Genomic DNA, 14,003 nt, shown 5'->3' on the forward strand with positions numbered 1-14,003 from the left:
TAGATGCTAATGAAGGTTCTATATATTCTTTATTCTACAGGTACAATTCTCACTCAGTGTGCAGATTAGGGTGCAATTAGACTTAGAAAGAAGATCCATCCAATTGTAATCCATTAAAATCTTTCTCAGTATGCCTACTGTCAGTCCTGGAGCTGAGCAAACTGTCTTTGGTGTCCATAAACCTGCAGTTATTAAAGGAGGCGGCATTGGATTAATTATGCTTTGTGTCTGTATTCAATCCTCTGTCTTACCCAAGAAAAAATAAGGCCAACATGACGATATAATTTGTAATGATCAAAGCAGTTTTGCTGTCACTGCCACCGAATCTTCTTACCACATTACATTTTCAGAAATGTGGCTTTTCAAGGCTGTGCCTCTCTGCAGAGGAAGATCAAGCAGCTTTGCTACTGGATCATGTGCCAAAATTCATTTGAAGTGGATTTTTTAAAAAAAAAACTACTTTGCAGCAAAAATTGGTGCATGCAATTAATTTAGATTAATTAATCACAGAGCATGCTTGACAGCCATAATACAAATACAACAAACATCAGCTTGGTTAGAGAAAACTTGGGGTAAACCAATAAAAAAACCAAAGGAGATGAATTCCCTTCAGAATACTGCTCGTAACAAGTGCTTCTCTAGTGGGGAAATAATCAGTCTTTAAGTCATGTTATCTTATTTTTTTTTGATTTATGTTATTAGCCTTTAGCTGTTTCATGTTTATATTCTCTTGTAGATACAAATCTGACTGCATCAACATCCTTTTAGCATTCCACAGCTTTTTACCCTGTAAATATTATGAGCTGTAACTTGTTTGTTGTTTTTCCAGCACGTGGCAGTCTATCAGTAAAAGGGCAGCATCACTGCCTAATAATCAGGTTGTGCCTTTGATTCAGATTTTATTGATGCTCTTTCAAGAACTGTGCCAACAAACCACAATGTACATTCATGGAATGCGTTTGCAAGACACTGCAATCAAATGTTGGGAAACCACAAGGAATATAAAATGAACCCCCAGTCTTGTTTTCCTCATACATTTGCTGACATGTATGCTATGCACACCTTTGTGCTGACATTTACGAATGAGAAATTCAATTTATCAACATGATGCGCATGAGAACAACAGAAACTTCATCCCTCCAAACATTTCAGAAAAAATGCCAGCATCTATTTGTCTGTAGAATTGTATAACTCCATATGGGAACATACTGCTCAATGAGACTGTTTCTAGTTTGCTGTACAGAGCTCACTTTTGCAGCACAAGTTAACAGACAAAATATCAGACTGCTGGAAAAAGAACACAAGTGCTGACATTCAAAACTGAGGTCGGTTTCTGTATAACAATTACACAAGCGAAAATGTATTCACAAATACAAGACATGACATTTTGCATGAATTTATAAATGCTTAAGCTACCATTCTGAGCTACAAAAACAAGGGCACTTTAAAGTTTTGTGAAGGAAATGACAATCCAGCAGCTACAGCGCATTGTGTGATGAAGCTTTGTGATCTCTTTTTTATATGCAGGAACACTGTGAATCAATCAGAACTCTTCAGACAAAAGCTACACAGCTGGTGTAATGTTTAATGGCATAATGAGTTATGTATTGTTATACTGCCATTCACTATGAGGTGTGTTTGAGTATGAAATAGGAATCCACATTTACTGTGAATGTGATGATACAGATAAGAACTTATTCTACAGTTATTTTCTCACTTAAGGGGACAGTTCACCATGAAATCAAAGATACATAGTTTTCCTTTCATTTGCCATGCTATTTATCAGTCTAGGTTGCTGTGGTGTGAGTTGTCGAGTGTTGGAGATATCAGCCATCGAGATGTCTGCCTAATGGAATTAGATGTTACTCAGCTTGTGGTGCTTAAAGCACCAAAAAATACATTTGAAAAACTCAACATCAATGTCTCTTTACAGAAATCATGATCTGGTTACTCAAGGTAGTCCACAGACCTTGTTGTGAGCATTTTCAGGAACTATTTTCTTTCCACCAAGCTACACCCACGAACCGTGTTACTGCTCAGAAGGAAGCATACATCTTCTGCTAGCTCACATAGCACCACTGAGCTAGCTAACGTTACAGCTCAGCTGGGGAGGACGCCATTAATGTTTACATCTTGCACAGCCAAGAGCCTCTCATTCATGAGTAGATGCACACTTCCTTCTGTGCAGTGATACCATTGGCGGGTGTTGTTCGGTAGAAAAAGTTCCTACATGAAACTGCTCACAACAAGGTTTGGGGATCTTTGGCTCTGGATATCTCTACGGCCGATAATCTCCAACACTCAGCAATTCACATCAAGACAATCTAGCCTGATAAACAGCTCAACGGGTAATAGGAGTTTGGGTGAATTGTCCCTTTAAATGTTATAAAGGATATTTTCACAATCTGTAGTCAAATGTTTTCAAAATGCCCTTATTATTTTAAGACAGACTTTAGAAAACAATGAATGTATCCTTTAGTTTTGTATCAATAAATGACAGAGACTGAAAAAATGTCTTCAGCTCAGTGGCACAGTGGTCAGAAAGAAAATGCAAAGTATACCAGTGTGTACTGGTAGGCTGGTAACATCCCATATCAGGGAGCAGCGGCTATGTAAAAACATGCTGAAAAGTAAGGCTCAGCAACCTTGTTCAAAGGGGCATCACACACCACATCAAAAAAGGTTATTTTTCATTGCCTTTCATTGCCCCATGTGACTGTTACAGGAATGATTCATGTACTTTTTTTCTCATCTGCCGACTCAATAGTTATGTTTGAGACAAAATATAACCATGTGTTCAAAAGCAAGGGGCTGCATCACTGAGGGCTTGCTGCTTAAAGGAATACTTAACCCACCAAATGATTGTTTGTATATCAATCACTCACCCCATGTTAGGTTGAATTTGTGACAAAATGTTTTTTGTCACACGCCTACGGTGAACGAAGAATCCAAAAACAGAGAAAATTCTTGATTAACTGAAGTCATAAAAACTCAAACTCTACCAAAACATCTGTTTACACATTCTCACATGACTCGTGCAGCATAATCCATGTCTCATTCATTCAGTCGTATGCTCAGTACATCCAACACAGACAACACTTCACTGAGGTGAAAGTGAAACTTACCTATGCTCTCCTCACAGCCAGACTCCATTGACAAAACAGTCATTTTTGCCTGCTGAACACAGGAGCTGCTGGTCTACCTCTGCCTGAATCAGATAGTTTGTTTGCGTTATTGTCTGACTTAACTGAATCCATACTAACCCTTTGAAACACAGAAGTCACACAACAACACAAACAAACTATCTGATGCAGGCAGTGGTCGACCGACAGCTCCTTTATTCAGTGTGGTAAAATTGCTGTTTTTGTCAGTGGAGTCTGGCTGTGAAGAGAGCATTTTAAGTTTCACTTCTGCTTCAACTCCCCGTCAGACACAGCTGTCTGTTTGGGAAGTACTGAGTATAGGACTGAAAAAATGAGACTTGGATTATACTGCATGAGTTGTGTGAGAGTTTGTGAATGGACGTTTTGATATAGTTTTACTGTTGTTAAATGCGGTCACCTATGACTGCAGTTTTTGGATTCTTTGTTCACTGCAGGCATGCAAGAAAAACAATATTTTCCTCACAAATTCAACATGACGCTGTGTGAGTGATTGATATACCAATGGTCATTTGGGGTTTTTCTTTAAGGTAAGCTGTGAAATACAATCAAGAAAGTCTAGTTTCAGTAGCAGATGTGTTGGTTCAAAGGCTTATCAGATGCCCAAACACTGCACATAATCCTCTCAGATAAGATTTTACAACTCAGAGATGATCCAGCTGGCAGTCATATTATCTTTTATCACCATAAATATGACATCAACAGTAAAAAACAAAAACGATATTATGTTACAAAGTAATCAACCAAGAATGTGTGCCAGCGTATAGTTGATTAAAAAAGGTGAGCCAGGTTCGGCTTTTTTGCCAAACAGCCCTGCATTTTTCCCCAGTCGAAAAAAATGGCACTGACACTCCCTCTGCTTTACCAGACTGGGTTTTTGCACAGCTGATGTCGGTCCAAATGCGGTCTAATATTTGGTTAGTTAAAGTAACTAAATCTACTGAAGCACTGCGTTAGTTCAGGCAGAGCGGTGAAGTAGCACTTGTGTTAGCTGATTGGTATCAGCTGCTTCATTCTGCTGCACAATCACTGGCTATCAGCTGACTGTTAACATCCAGTCATATTCATGCAGATGTAGAGGGACCATTATGACTTGGCTTCCATCACTGTTACTCTGCTGCTGCTGCCAGCTGCTGCTGCAGCTCCCTCCTCCGCCCCGACCTCCTACTCATGTGCTATAATTCTGGTATTGTTGATTTAATTAAGACTGAGTGTGTATGGGTGTGTTTGTTATTCTCTCAGCAGCGTCCTTGCTGTGACTCAGATTATCTTGAGAGCACCATTAAAAAAGCAAGTCTCAAGCAAGCAAGTGTATAACCATGCGTTTAAAGCGGTCAGTAGTTAAAGGAACAGTTCACCCCAGAATCAAAAATACGAATTGTTCCTCTTACCTGTAGTGCTATGTATCAGTCTAGATTGTTTTGGTGTGAGCTGCTGAGTATTGGACTTATCAGCTGTAGAGATGTCTGCCTTTTCTCCAATAAAATGGAACTAGATGGCACTCAGCTTGTGGTGCTCAAAGCGCCAAAAATATACATTTGAAAAACTCAACAGCAATGTCTCTTTACAGAAATCATGACCCGATTATCTACAGACCTTGTCATGAGAAGTTTCATGTAGGAACTATTTTCTTTCTACTGAGCAGCACCGCACAGAAGGAAGTGTGCATCTACTTAGAGATGAGAGGCTTGTGCTCGTGACAGCACGAGATGTAAACGTTAATGTTCAGAATTCAGCAGCTAGACTTTTGACCAAAACAAAACACACCTGTTTTGGCTTTCCTGCACTGGCCTCAAATCTCGTTTAGAATCCATTGTTAAGTTCTTAATCAGTTACATTAAATACAAGGCTCTCAATGATTGGAGTATATAACTGAGCTTCTCACACCGTACCGCCCAAACAGGCCCCTCAGGTCTGCTAGTCTGGGTCTTCCAACTGTTCCAGAGTCCAGGTTAAAGACGAAGGGTGATAGAGCGTTTTCAGCTCCTGCTCCTCGGCTTTGGAGAGCCTGGTCTCACTCCAAAGTCATCGAAACCCAACGCTTGGGTAGTGACTTGTGCCATCAGAAACCAACAAAAAAAGCTGTCTTAAAACGTCGGCATGATACGTGGCCAGTTGCCGTTATAGTTTAACAGCACCCAGCGGCGTCAGGGGAAAACACGGCGGGACAAGAACGAACGTTAAGGCAGCAAAAGTCTGACTGGGGCAGGAATGAGGGGTGGTGGATGGGTCCAACAAACATCAACTTCCACCCGAGAGAGCGGTGTTCACGTCCTGTAAGATTCTAAAGCCAAACCCTGTTCTTTTTTCCAAAACCTAACCACGTGCTTTTGTTGCCTAAACCCAACCTTGAACATTGGTTGTTGTTGGTTGTTGAACGTGTGTTTATTTTGAAAGAGACTGTATGTAAACGTTAAATACCCTGTGAAAACAGAAGTTTATTTTGAAAGTTGTATGTGGAAGTGGAAAGTCCATGACCAAACGTCATTGTGTGACTCCAACAAGGTCACAGCTAGCCCAGTGGTGCTAGGTGAGCTAGCACAACACTCTGTAACTCACACCAAACATTGTAAGAGGAAAAATATGTTTTTTAGGGTGAACTGTTCCTGTAAGCTGCTTATCACAAAACTGCCCAAAACATCTTACATTTGATTCCAGCTCTTTGTAATACCCCTCTCTCTGCTTGTTTCCTGTCCGTCTCCTCACTGACAGCCGTCAATTAAAAGCAAAAATACCCCCCAAAAAAAATCATAAATAAATCAGTTCCTTGTTGTGTCTCTGACTGAAATTGGTCATGGTTTAAAAAAAACCCAGCTCTGACTGTTGGTAGGAGACAGATGTCGACCCTAACCTTGAGTCAAAGCTTGTACAACAGCAAGAGGTCAGGAAAACATAAACGTAAGTCTTGTTAAGCATTTAAACATATAACCAGCGCTGTCATTTCTCAGGTCTCATGACGCTGTAGATCTTTCCCACAAATCTCTCAGTCCCTGAGTTAAATGTAGCAGGTGTGGCTACAAGTCTACAGCACCCTGACTTCACAGCCAGGCTGTCCAGACTCTGCTGTTGTCTTGGTGTATCAGGCTCTTTTTCCTGCTATAAGCCACATCTTCAGCATGTTTCCTAGACGCACATAAAACTGTACATCCTGGATCACTACACTCGGCCTACGTCCCCAGGGGTTGACCTAACATATAATAATGACTCAACAAGTCTTTGGCTTTCTTGAGGCCACTTATAAACATTCTCTTCCGAGAACATGGTGGAAAATGAATTTCCATCCATAAGCTCTCAGTTACTGTTGTTAGGTGCTGAAACACTTATTTATGCAGGAGGAGAGAAATTTAATGTGTGGAATAATTCAATCAAGGCTTTTAACACCTTGACTGAGAACACTTAAGTTTGATCTAAAGAATTTAGGGTTGTTCTTTTTCCTCATTATTTGATAATTACTTCCATGCACACCACATTATGTCAGCTGCTGTTCCTCCAAGCATCCCAGTTGTCCCTTTGGAGCACAGTCTGTCTCCAGATTCACTGACTCTCTTGATCCCTGGACTGCTGGTCCCTTTTTTTAACAAGAAGTCTCTCCGAGGCCTGTGAAGGAGTTTCCGCTTTCATGCCCGTGACGGTAGCTGTGAAACATCTCTGGAACAGGAGCTCGGGGTCTGGCGGCTGGTTATCGCAGTCCAGTTTTCGGCTCATGAAGTGTTTTCTGAATCCCTGCGGGCCAGAGACACAGGTGACTCTCACATGACTGGATCCCTCACTGGGATCTCCTTCTGCAAAGCACAAAGACAAATGCACAAAACAAAAAGGAGTCATTTAAACCTTGACTCCAGCAATGTTCTCTGATTCTGAGGTTTTCAGAAGAAAAGCGTACAAATGAAATTAATTCCTAAGCTTCCACTTAAGAGAGCCTACACACACACTAACCTGGGGCTCTGAGGGGCAGGCCATTGTCAAGACGACTGGGTTTGGTGGCGATAAAGAGGTAGCAGAGGACACATACGGTGATGAGGAAGGCAAGGAGGACCACCGCTGCAATGGACAGACCAACCAGAGCGCCGATACTGAGAGGAGAGGAGAGGAGAGGAGAGGAGAGGAGAGGAGAATTTAGAGTCACCAATTAACCTGAATGTCTTTGGACCGTGGGAGGAAGCTGGAGTACCTGAAGAAAACCCACACTGACACGGGGAGAACATGCAAACTCCACAAAGACGGGCTTCCCCACCCCAGGGTTTGAACCCCCAGCAAATATAGAAAGTTTATGAAATCAGTAGAGGAATTGAGGTGGCATTTATTACATTAAAGTATAGTAAAAATGAATTAAACAACTCTTATAATGGCAAGGTATTTCCAAAGAACGCAAAAACTATCTTTATCCACAAATAAAATCAGACCCATGTACATGTTTCCAACTCATGGCGCCCCTTACTGAGTGATTTCAAAATAATTTTACACATGTGGCTCAAAATTGTTATGATTCAAATATCCTGCGAGATTTGTAATGATTGGACAAACACTTTCTTATTCACAGTCTAACTTGTGTTACGCCACGCCCATTTCTGTATTTAAGGCGCCCCCTAGAGGTGGATTTGAATGAAACTTTCAGGGTATGTTCCAGGTACTTGTGTGGACTTATTCTGTAAGTTTCATGACAACCCAGGGCCAAACCCTGTTCTTTTTTCCTAAACCAAACCACGTGTTTTTGTTGCCTTAACCTAACCATGTGCGTTTAGTTGTTGGAGGAAAAAAAAATGTCAATTTGCATTGTTGCACTGATGTAGTGTGTTTATTTTGAAAGAGACTTATGTAAATGGTACATTTCCTATGAAAACAGAAGTTTATTTTGAAAGAAGACAATGCATGTAACAGGCAGAACTTGACATGGTGTCCTAGAACGTCAACAACCAACACACCCAGCAGGGTACCTTGTACGTCGTATCTGGACATGGAAAGTTCATGACTAAGCGTCAATGTGTGACGAGGTCCAAGTGAGAATGTGTTGTTCATGACAATGTGCTGAGCCACGCCCCATTAAAGTTCATTGGTCCATATTTTCAGAACGAAATATCAACTAGTTTTATGCAACTTTTTATAATGAAAAGTTGATACAAATCAGACCTGAGGTTTACAAGATATCAAATGTGTTTTACAAAAAAATCAAAATGGCTGTCAGATGCACTTTAGTGGTTCTTGAGGCAAATTTGTAAAGTTTACGTGGATGAATGTCTGCACCAAGTTTTGTGTAAATCAGACTTATGGCATAGGTGGTATACATTTTCAAACTTTTAAATATAGTGCCCCCATCAGGCCGATTGGGCTCATATTTATTGAGCAGCATTTGGTCACAACTTCCATTCACTGGTGAAAATTTCATTTGTCTAGGATGTATCATTTCACAGGAATTTACAAAAACACTTCTGAAGAAAATTAATAAACCTGTACAAAACAACAGGAAACAACAAATAGACAAACAGATAACTATTAAAATGTTATCAAATAAAAATAAGAAAAAAATTGAAATCACACATGAGCATAAAATGGAAAAATATAGCAGCTGGGATACAAAGCGCTTCAGGGCTGACAAAATTGGCTTTTGGAAAGTCCAGCTGAGTCATAAAAGAATTTATCTGACAAGTGAGTCGAGGTTTACAGCTGCTGCTGCACACGTTTCTGGATAACGCGTAAAAATCACGCAAAGTGATGCGCTCAACTGTTGATCATTGTAGAGCTGCAGCATCTTTAGAATACCGGTAGATCAGAGTCAGAATAAGTGACAGATTAAGTAAAGAAAATGAATGACGAGTAGAAATTGCCCTTACCTCAGCCACCACATGTATCCATACTCATACGGAAAGAAACTGTTGGGATCATCACAGCAGTACTTGACATCGTTAAATCCGCAGCAGTACACAGCAGCAACAGCGTTGCCCGGTCTGGGGCACGAGAATCCTTCCACAAAGACACCGTCAGCGCTGTAGTAACTGCTGCATTCAGCGCTCATGCTGCAGCGAGGCGAAGAAATGAAGAAGAAGAAGAAAAAAGCAACACTTCTTAACCTCAGATTAAAGTGAAGAGGGAAAAGAAGAAGAAGATCCCTGCATCCTCAGTGTGAAGGTACTGTGTGTGTGTGTGTGTGTTTCTCCATCAGCTGTGATTTCCCCAGTGAGTGAACACGGTGAAGAACGGGAGCAGGAGAGGAAGAGGAGGAACATTTAAATCAGAAGAAAACTGGAGCTCTCTCTCTCTCTCTCTCTCTCTCTCTCTCTCCCTCACTCCCTCTCAACACTGCCCACAGTCAGCTCATTTATTCAACGGTGAAATAATTTGCTAAGTAAATAATTTACTTAATTTCTTTGTTGATAGAAGCATAACAAAGCACACATTATCCCCTTTGACATTTAAATGTTGCCATAAAAACAATAATTCACAAGGCAGTGAGGAGCACTGGTGGACTCGGGGGGGGCCCCATGCTCTAAAAAACTGCGGGGAGAGGCGAGAGAGCTTCAGAGGTCAGCCGCTTAACCTGGTCCGTCTCCTCTACACTTTGACTTATTTCCACCCTGCCAGCGTTACCGTGTAGAACGGTCCCTAACTGCGGGGAGAGGGCTTCCCTGGAGAATCTACCAAGCTCATGTTTTATTGGTGCCACATTGTTCCGACCTCTCATTGTTCTGACCTCTCATTAGTCCGACATCCCATTGTTCCGATATGTGATTATTACTCTATTTGTGTACCATAGAGGATCAGCAACACAACAAAAGTAGGCTACTGGTTGAGATACAAGTGTCATAGAGAGGAAAGAATGAAACACCATAACCTCCTGTTATTAACTCTGGGGTCAGGGTTGTGTGGGGAGCTCTCTGCGGTGCTGAACGGCTCCCGACGGGCGTATTTCTGCCTTGATGGTGCGCCGCAACCGGCTCTGGGTCAGCTGGGAAAGGCTTGAGGCGAAGCAGGCTCACGGCTTATGTGTTTGTCACTTTCTTTTTCATTTTAACCCACACCGTGATCTTTTCCTAACCCTAACCCTAACCAAGTGGTTTTTGTGCCTAAACCTAACCAGACCTTAACCACAGGGCATCATGATGATTTCGAACAACGGGACTTCGGAACAATGCGTTTAATATGGTTGGAACAATGGGATGTCGGAAAAATGGGCAGACCCCGTTTTATTTGTGAATAGAAGATTACAGGTTAGGGTAGTAAGACGCAGTTTTTTTGAGTGGAGTGGTGAGCGAGTGGAGCGGGATAAAATTTATGATGGAGCAGAGCGGAGCGAAGAATGCGCAGAACCAAGCGGAAAGCGCAAAGTGACAGGTCTGCGAGCGAGGAGCGGAAATTTTCACCCGCTCCGCTCACATGTTCTGCTCAAGGGTACCCTTTTGGTGGAGAAAATGAGAGGTAGTGCCATTTAGGGTGCCCTTTTAATGGTGAGGAGAAAGATGCAGTGCCCTCCAAGGTGCCCTTGCAGCCCTCTCGGGTGCTGTTTCAGTGGAGAAAACAAGATGAGGTGTGCTCTAAGATGCCCTTCCAGTGGAGAAAATAGGATGAAGTGCCCTTCCAGTGGGGAGAAGAAGATACAGTGCCCTCTAGGGCGCCCTTTTGCGGAGAAAACATACCCTTCTAGTAGAGATGACAGAATACTTCAATGTTTTCACTTTGCATTAATAAAATTGGATCATTTATCACTGAATCGATGTATCAGTCCAGATCAATGTATTGTTACCCCCTACCTTCTAAAAGAGAAAACACGATAACGTGCCCCCGAGGTGCCCCTCCAGTGGGGAAAATGTGATGCAGTGCTCTTCGGCGTACCATTCAGTGAAGAAGACAAGAGGCAGTGTGCTAATGGGTGGCCTTAAAATGGATAAAACAAGCCTGTGCACTGGTGCCCCACAGCATGCAGGTGGTGTCCTTTTTATCTAAGTTTTTCGCTCCTGACCCTCAGATCAGACCAATCAAATCAGTATTTTCTGTAAGTCTACTCAACTGAATTGTGCCCACTTCAGTGATGTGTGATATTCTCATAAATGCAGTACGATACTCAACTTGCTTTGCCTGGAGGCCACTTTTGCAAAGTGATAGGTGGCCAGGCGCATAGGCCGCACACAGGTCAGGTGTACACAGGGGCATTCCTTGGATGTGAGGACATTTGGGGCTTAGACTGGACTCTGTTGGGGTCAGGGTGATCCCCTCTGGCACTTTTTTTAATAAACAAGCTCTATTTTGATGCTTTTTATTCACGCTGGCACCTTATTTAAATTAACATTATGAATTTTTAATTTTCACTGTGAATTAGAAAGTGGTTGGGGGGCCACTTGGTGCAGTCATGGGCCATATTTGGCCCACGGGCAGCAGGTTGAGTATCACTGCAGCACAGTATTGAACAGTATGAACCTACTGGCAGTGTGAACTAATGTACATTCAGTGGAAGCAATGTGCCACTCCATTATGGTGGCCACTGCAGTGTGGGTGGACACAAATACTGTCTGTAGTGTAGGTTACACTCTACTATGATCTAATAGCTCTGTGGTCAATATAATACACTTCTCACTCTTTTTTCATTTCCTAAGAGGTGTTATGATCCAGAGCTGCTGAGCATAGTGTAGTAAACACAGGAGATGAAACATGTGTGTCTTGTCAGTAGCAGTTTATTTTCTCCATGTGGGAGAAATCCAGCATAGACCTGCCTGCACTTGTACTTCATGATGAAAACAGAGAATGGTGAGAATTTGATATATATGCAGGACATGTTAGCACCACTGCTGTGTCTACCCCAACACTAATTACATGTAACAGGACTTTTTGACACATGCACAGCTGTCTGTCTGACACATAGAAAACTGACCCTATAGTAGGCAAAGTTATTCAATATTTTAAGTGATTATTTCGGCTTAGATGCTTCAACATGTTACACTATTAAATTTTAAGCAACAAAACCCCAGAACAATTAAAACCTCAATGCGCTCAGTGCACACCCACACAGCTTGCTAATTAGATCTCCTCTCAGGATCGTGTGGGTTTTTGATTGACATCTCCCTCCTTGTTAGACAAACTTTAAATTGGTATACTCCACTGTTTCACAGAGTGTCCAAATTCGTGTATTTGTAAGTAAAATAGTCCATCGTGGGACAGAAAAGTAGGAGGCAAAAATACTCAAGACAAGAGTAATCACTGCACTCAAATCGCTTCACAAAAATTGCATGAAGCAAAACCCATTCACAGCATTAAAGCCTTAGCCTAATGATGTATTCCTGTCATATAAGAGTTACTGTAATTACCAGCATCTGACTTGCACTTCAAGCTGTAATTACAACCAGGAGGCTTGATTTGTCTAAAAGGCCTGATATAGGGTATCCATCTTGGGACTTAATGATACAGTGCCTATATGTCAGGCAAAGTCCATCATCCAAGTTAATTAGACACAGATTTCATGCTATATGGTCAATTTACAGTATATTTTAACCTTCACACAACCAGCTTGAGGTGACGTGAATTATGGAAACCTTTCCTATCTCTACCATCCATCCCAGCTCAGTTGCTAGAAGAAAATGCTGGCATTGTAAATTTCTGCAAACCATGGATATGTTACATTTGTATGTTTTATACATATATCAACATTTCTAAAGTATTGTTTTATATGTACTGACTTTGTCATCGGGATGTGGATATAGCGTGACACCTGGGTGAGATGCCTGTCAAGCTGCAGACCACTGTTTCAGACCAACAAACAACACAACTGGTTGTTTTTCAGCAGCTGGTTGCTATTTTTCCAGTGAGGACTGTGCCACCAGAAATTGAGCATAGCGTTAGTTCAGGCAGGACACAATGTCAAGCTCAGCTCACATCCCAGCTACATCAGCTGATCTCAAACAGCCCAATCAACTGATGGAGCAGCTGATTGATGTAAAGGAGTCAGCTGAAAGATCACATGATTCTTTTCTATGCAACCAATTGGCAAATCTCATTCAGGGCGCTCTATTTAAAATGCTCTGGCCCGCCTACTTTTGCTGCTTCCTCTGCAAGCTGCTTTGCAACCTGCCTCCACCCCAGCTCCTCCTTTTCATGTTGTGTCTGACTTATCAGTGTCATTTCTGTTTGTTATCGATGCTGCCCTGTTCTGGGGGGGGGTTTCTCTCTCTGCCTCAGGCTTTCCATGCAGGCGGGTGGAGGAGGCTTTCTGTGTAGGCCTGAGGAAAGGCAGAGAGGCCCCAGAACAGAGCCATACCGCCAAATATAAGAATATAATTTTTCTATATTATTTTTTTGTTTCTGACTGAACTTGGTATTTTAAGCCAAAACATGATTTTTTCCCAAGTGTAAACAAGTAGGTGAAGTGCCCAAACATAACACCACATTAACCATACCAGGAAACGCAGCAAAATCTCTGTAAAAAAAAAAACAACTGCTTTTCATGCAGCTATACTGGCAGGAAATGCACTAATGTCTCAGTAAAAAAATCGACTTCTGTAGCACCATCCTCGCTGAACATGTTATAATGTCTTGGTTGAAAAGCAACTGCTTTTCATGGCTGTTTTTCCCCTTTGGAAAAACAGTAACTGTTGTAAAATGATTAGTAAAATGGCCCATGTTTGGTGGTTAAAAAGCTGCAGGAAGATGCAGCAATGACTCGCTCAAACAACAACAACCAGTTTTGTTGTTTGCTAGCTGTGAAAAGCAGTCAACAATTGTCTGCAGCTTGGTAGGTGTCTCCCCATCTACCATCCCCTCCACATCCCAATGACAAAGTCATCTCATATGCAAGGTCACTTTTGAAACATTGATAAAAAACGTGTAAATGTAACGTCTTCCTGGTTTGCAGAAATGGACAAT

The 14,003-nt window shown here is 41.8% G+C and overlaps 1 protein-coding gene across 1 annotated transcript; it reads right to left on the minus strand.

The window, feature by feature from the left end:
• Window positions 1–5,228: 5,228 nt before the first annotated feature.
• Window positions 5,229–9,278, minus strand: LOC125902079 (protein shisa-like-2B). The gene is made up of 3 exons (XM_049598192.1): window positions 8,990–9,278; window positions 7,098–7,234; window positions 5,229–6,943 (listed from the first exon to the last, which is right to left on the minus strand). Exons 1-3 carry the CDS (start codon window positions 9,169–9,171, stop codon window positions 6,696–6,698), a joined length of 567 nt encoding a protein of 188 aa, XP_049454149.1. The 5' UTR covers window positions 9,172–9,278; the 3' UTR covers window positions 5,229–6,695.
• Between the last annotated feature and the right edge of the window lie 4,725 nt (window positions 9,279–14,003).

This window comes from Epinephelus fuscoguttatus, linkage group LG15 (assembly GCF_011397635.1).
Source record: "Epinephelus fuscoguttatus linkage group LG15, E.fuscoguttatus.final_Chr_v1".
Taxonomy (NCBI): Eukaryota; Metazoa; Chordata; class Actinopteri; order Perciformes; family Serranidae; genus Epinephelus; species Epinephelus fuscoguttatus.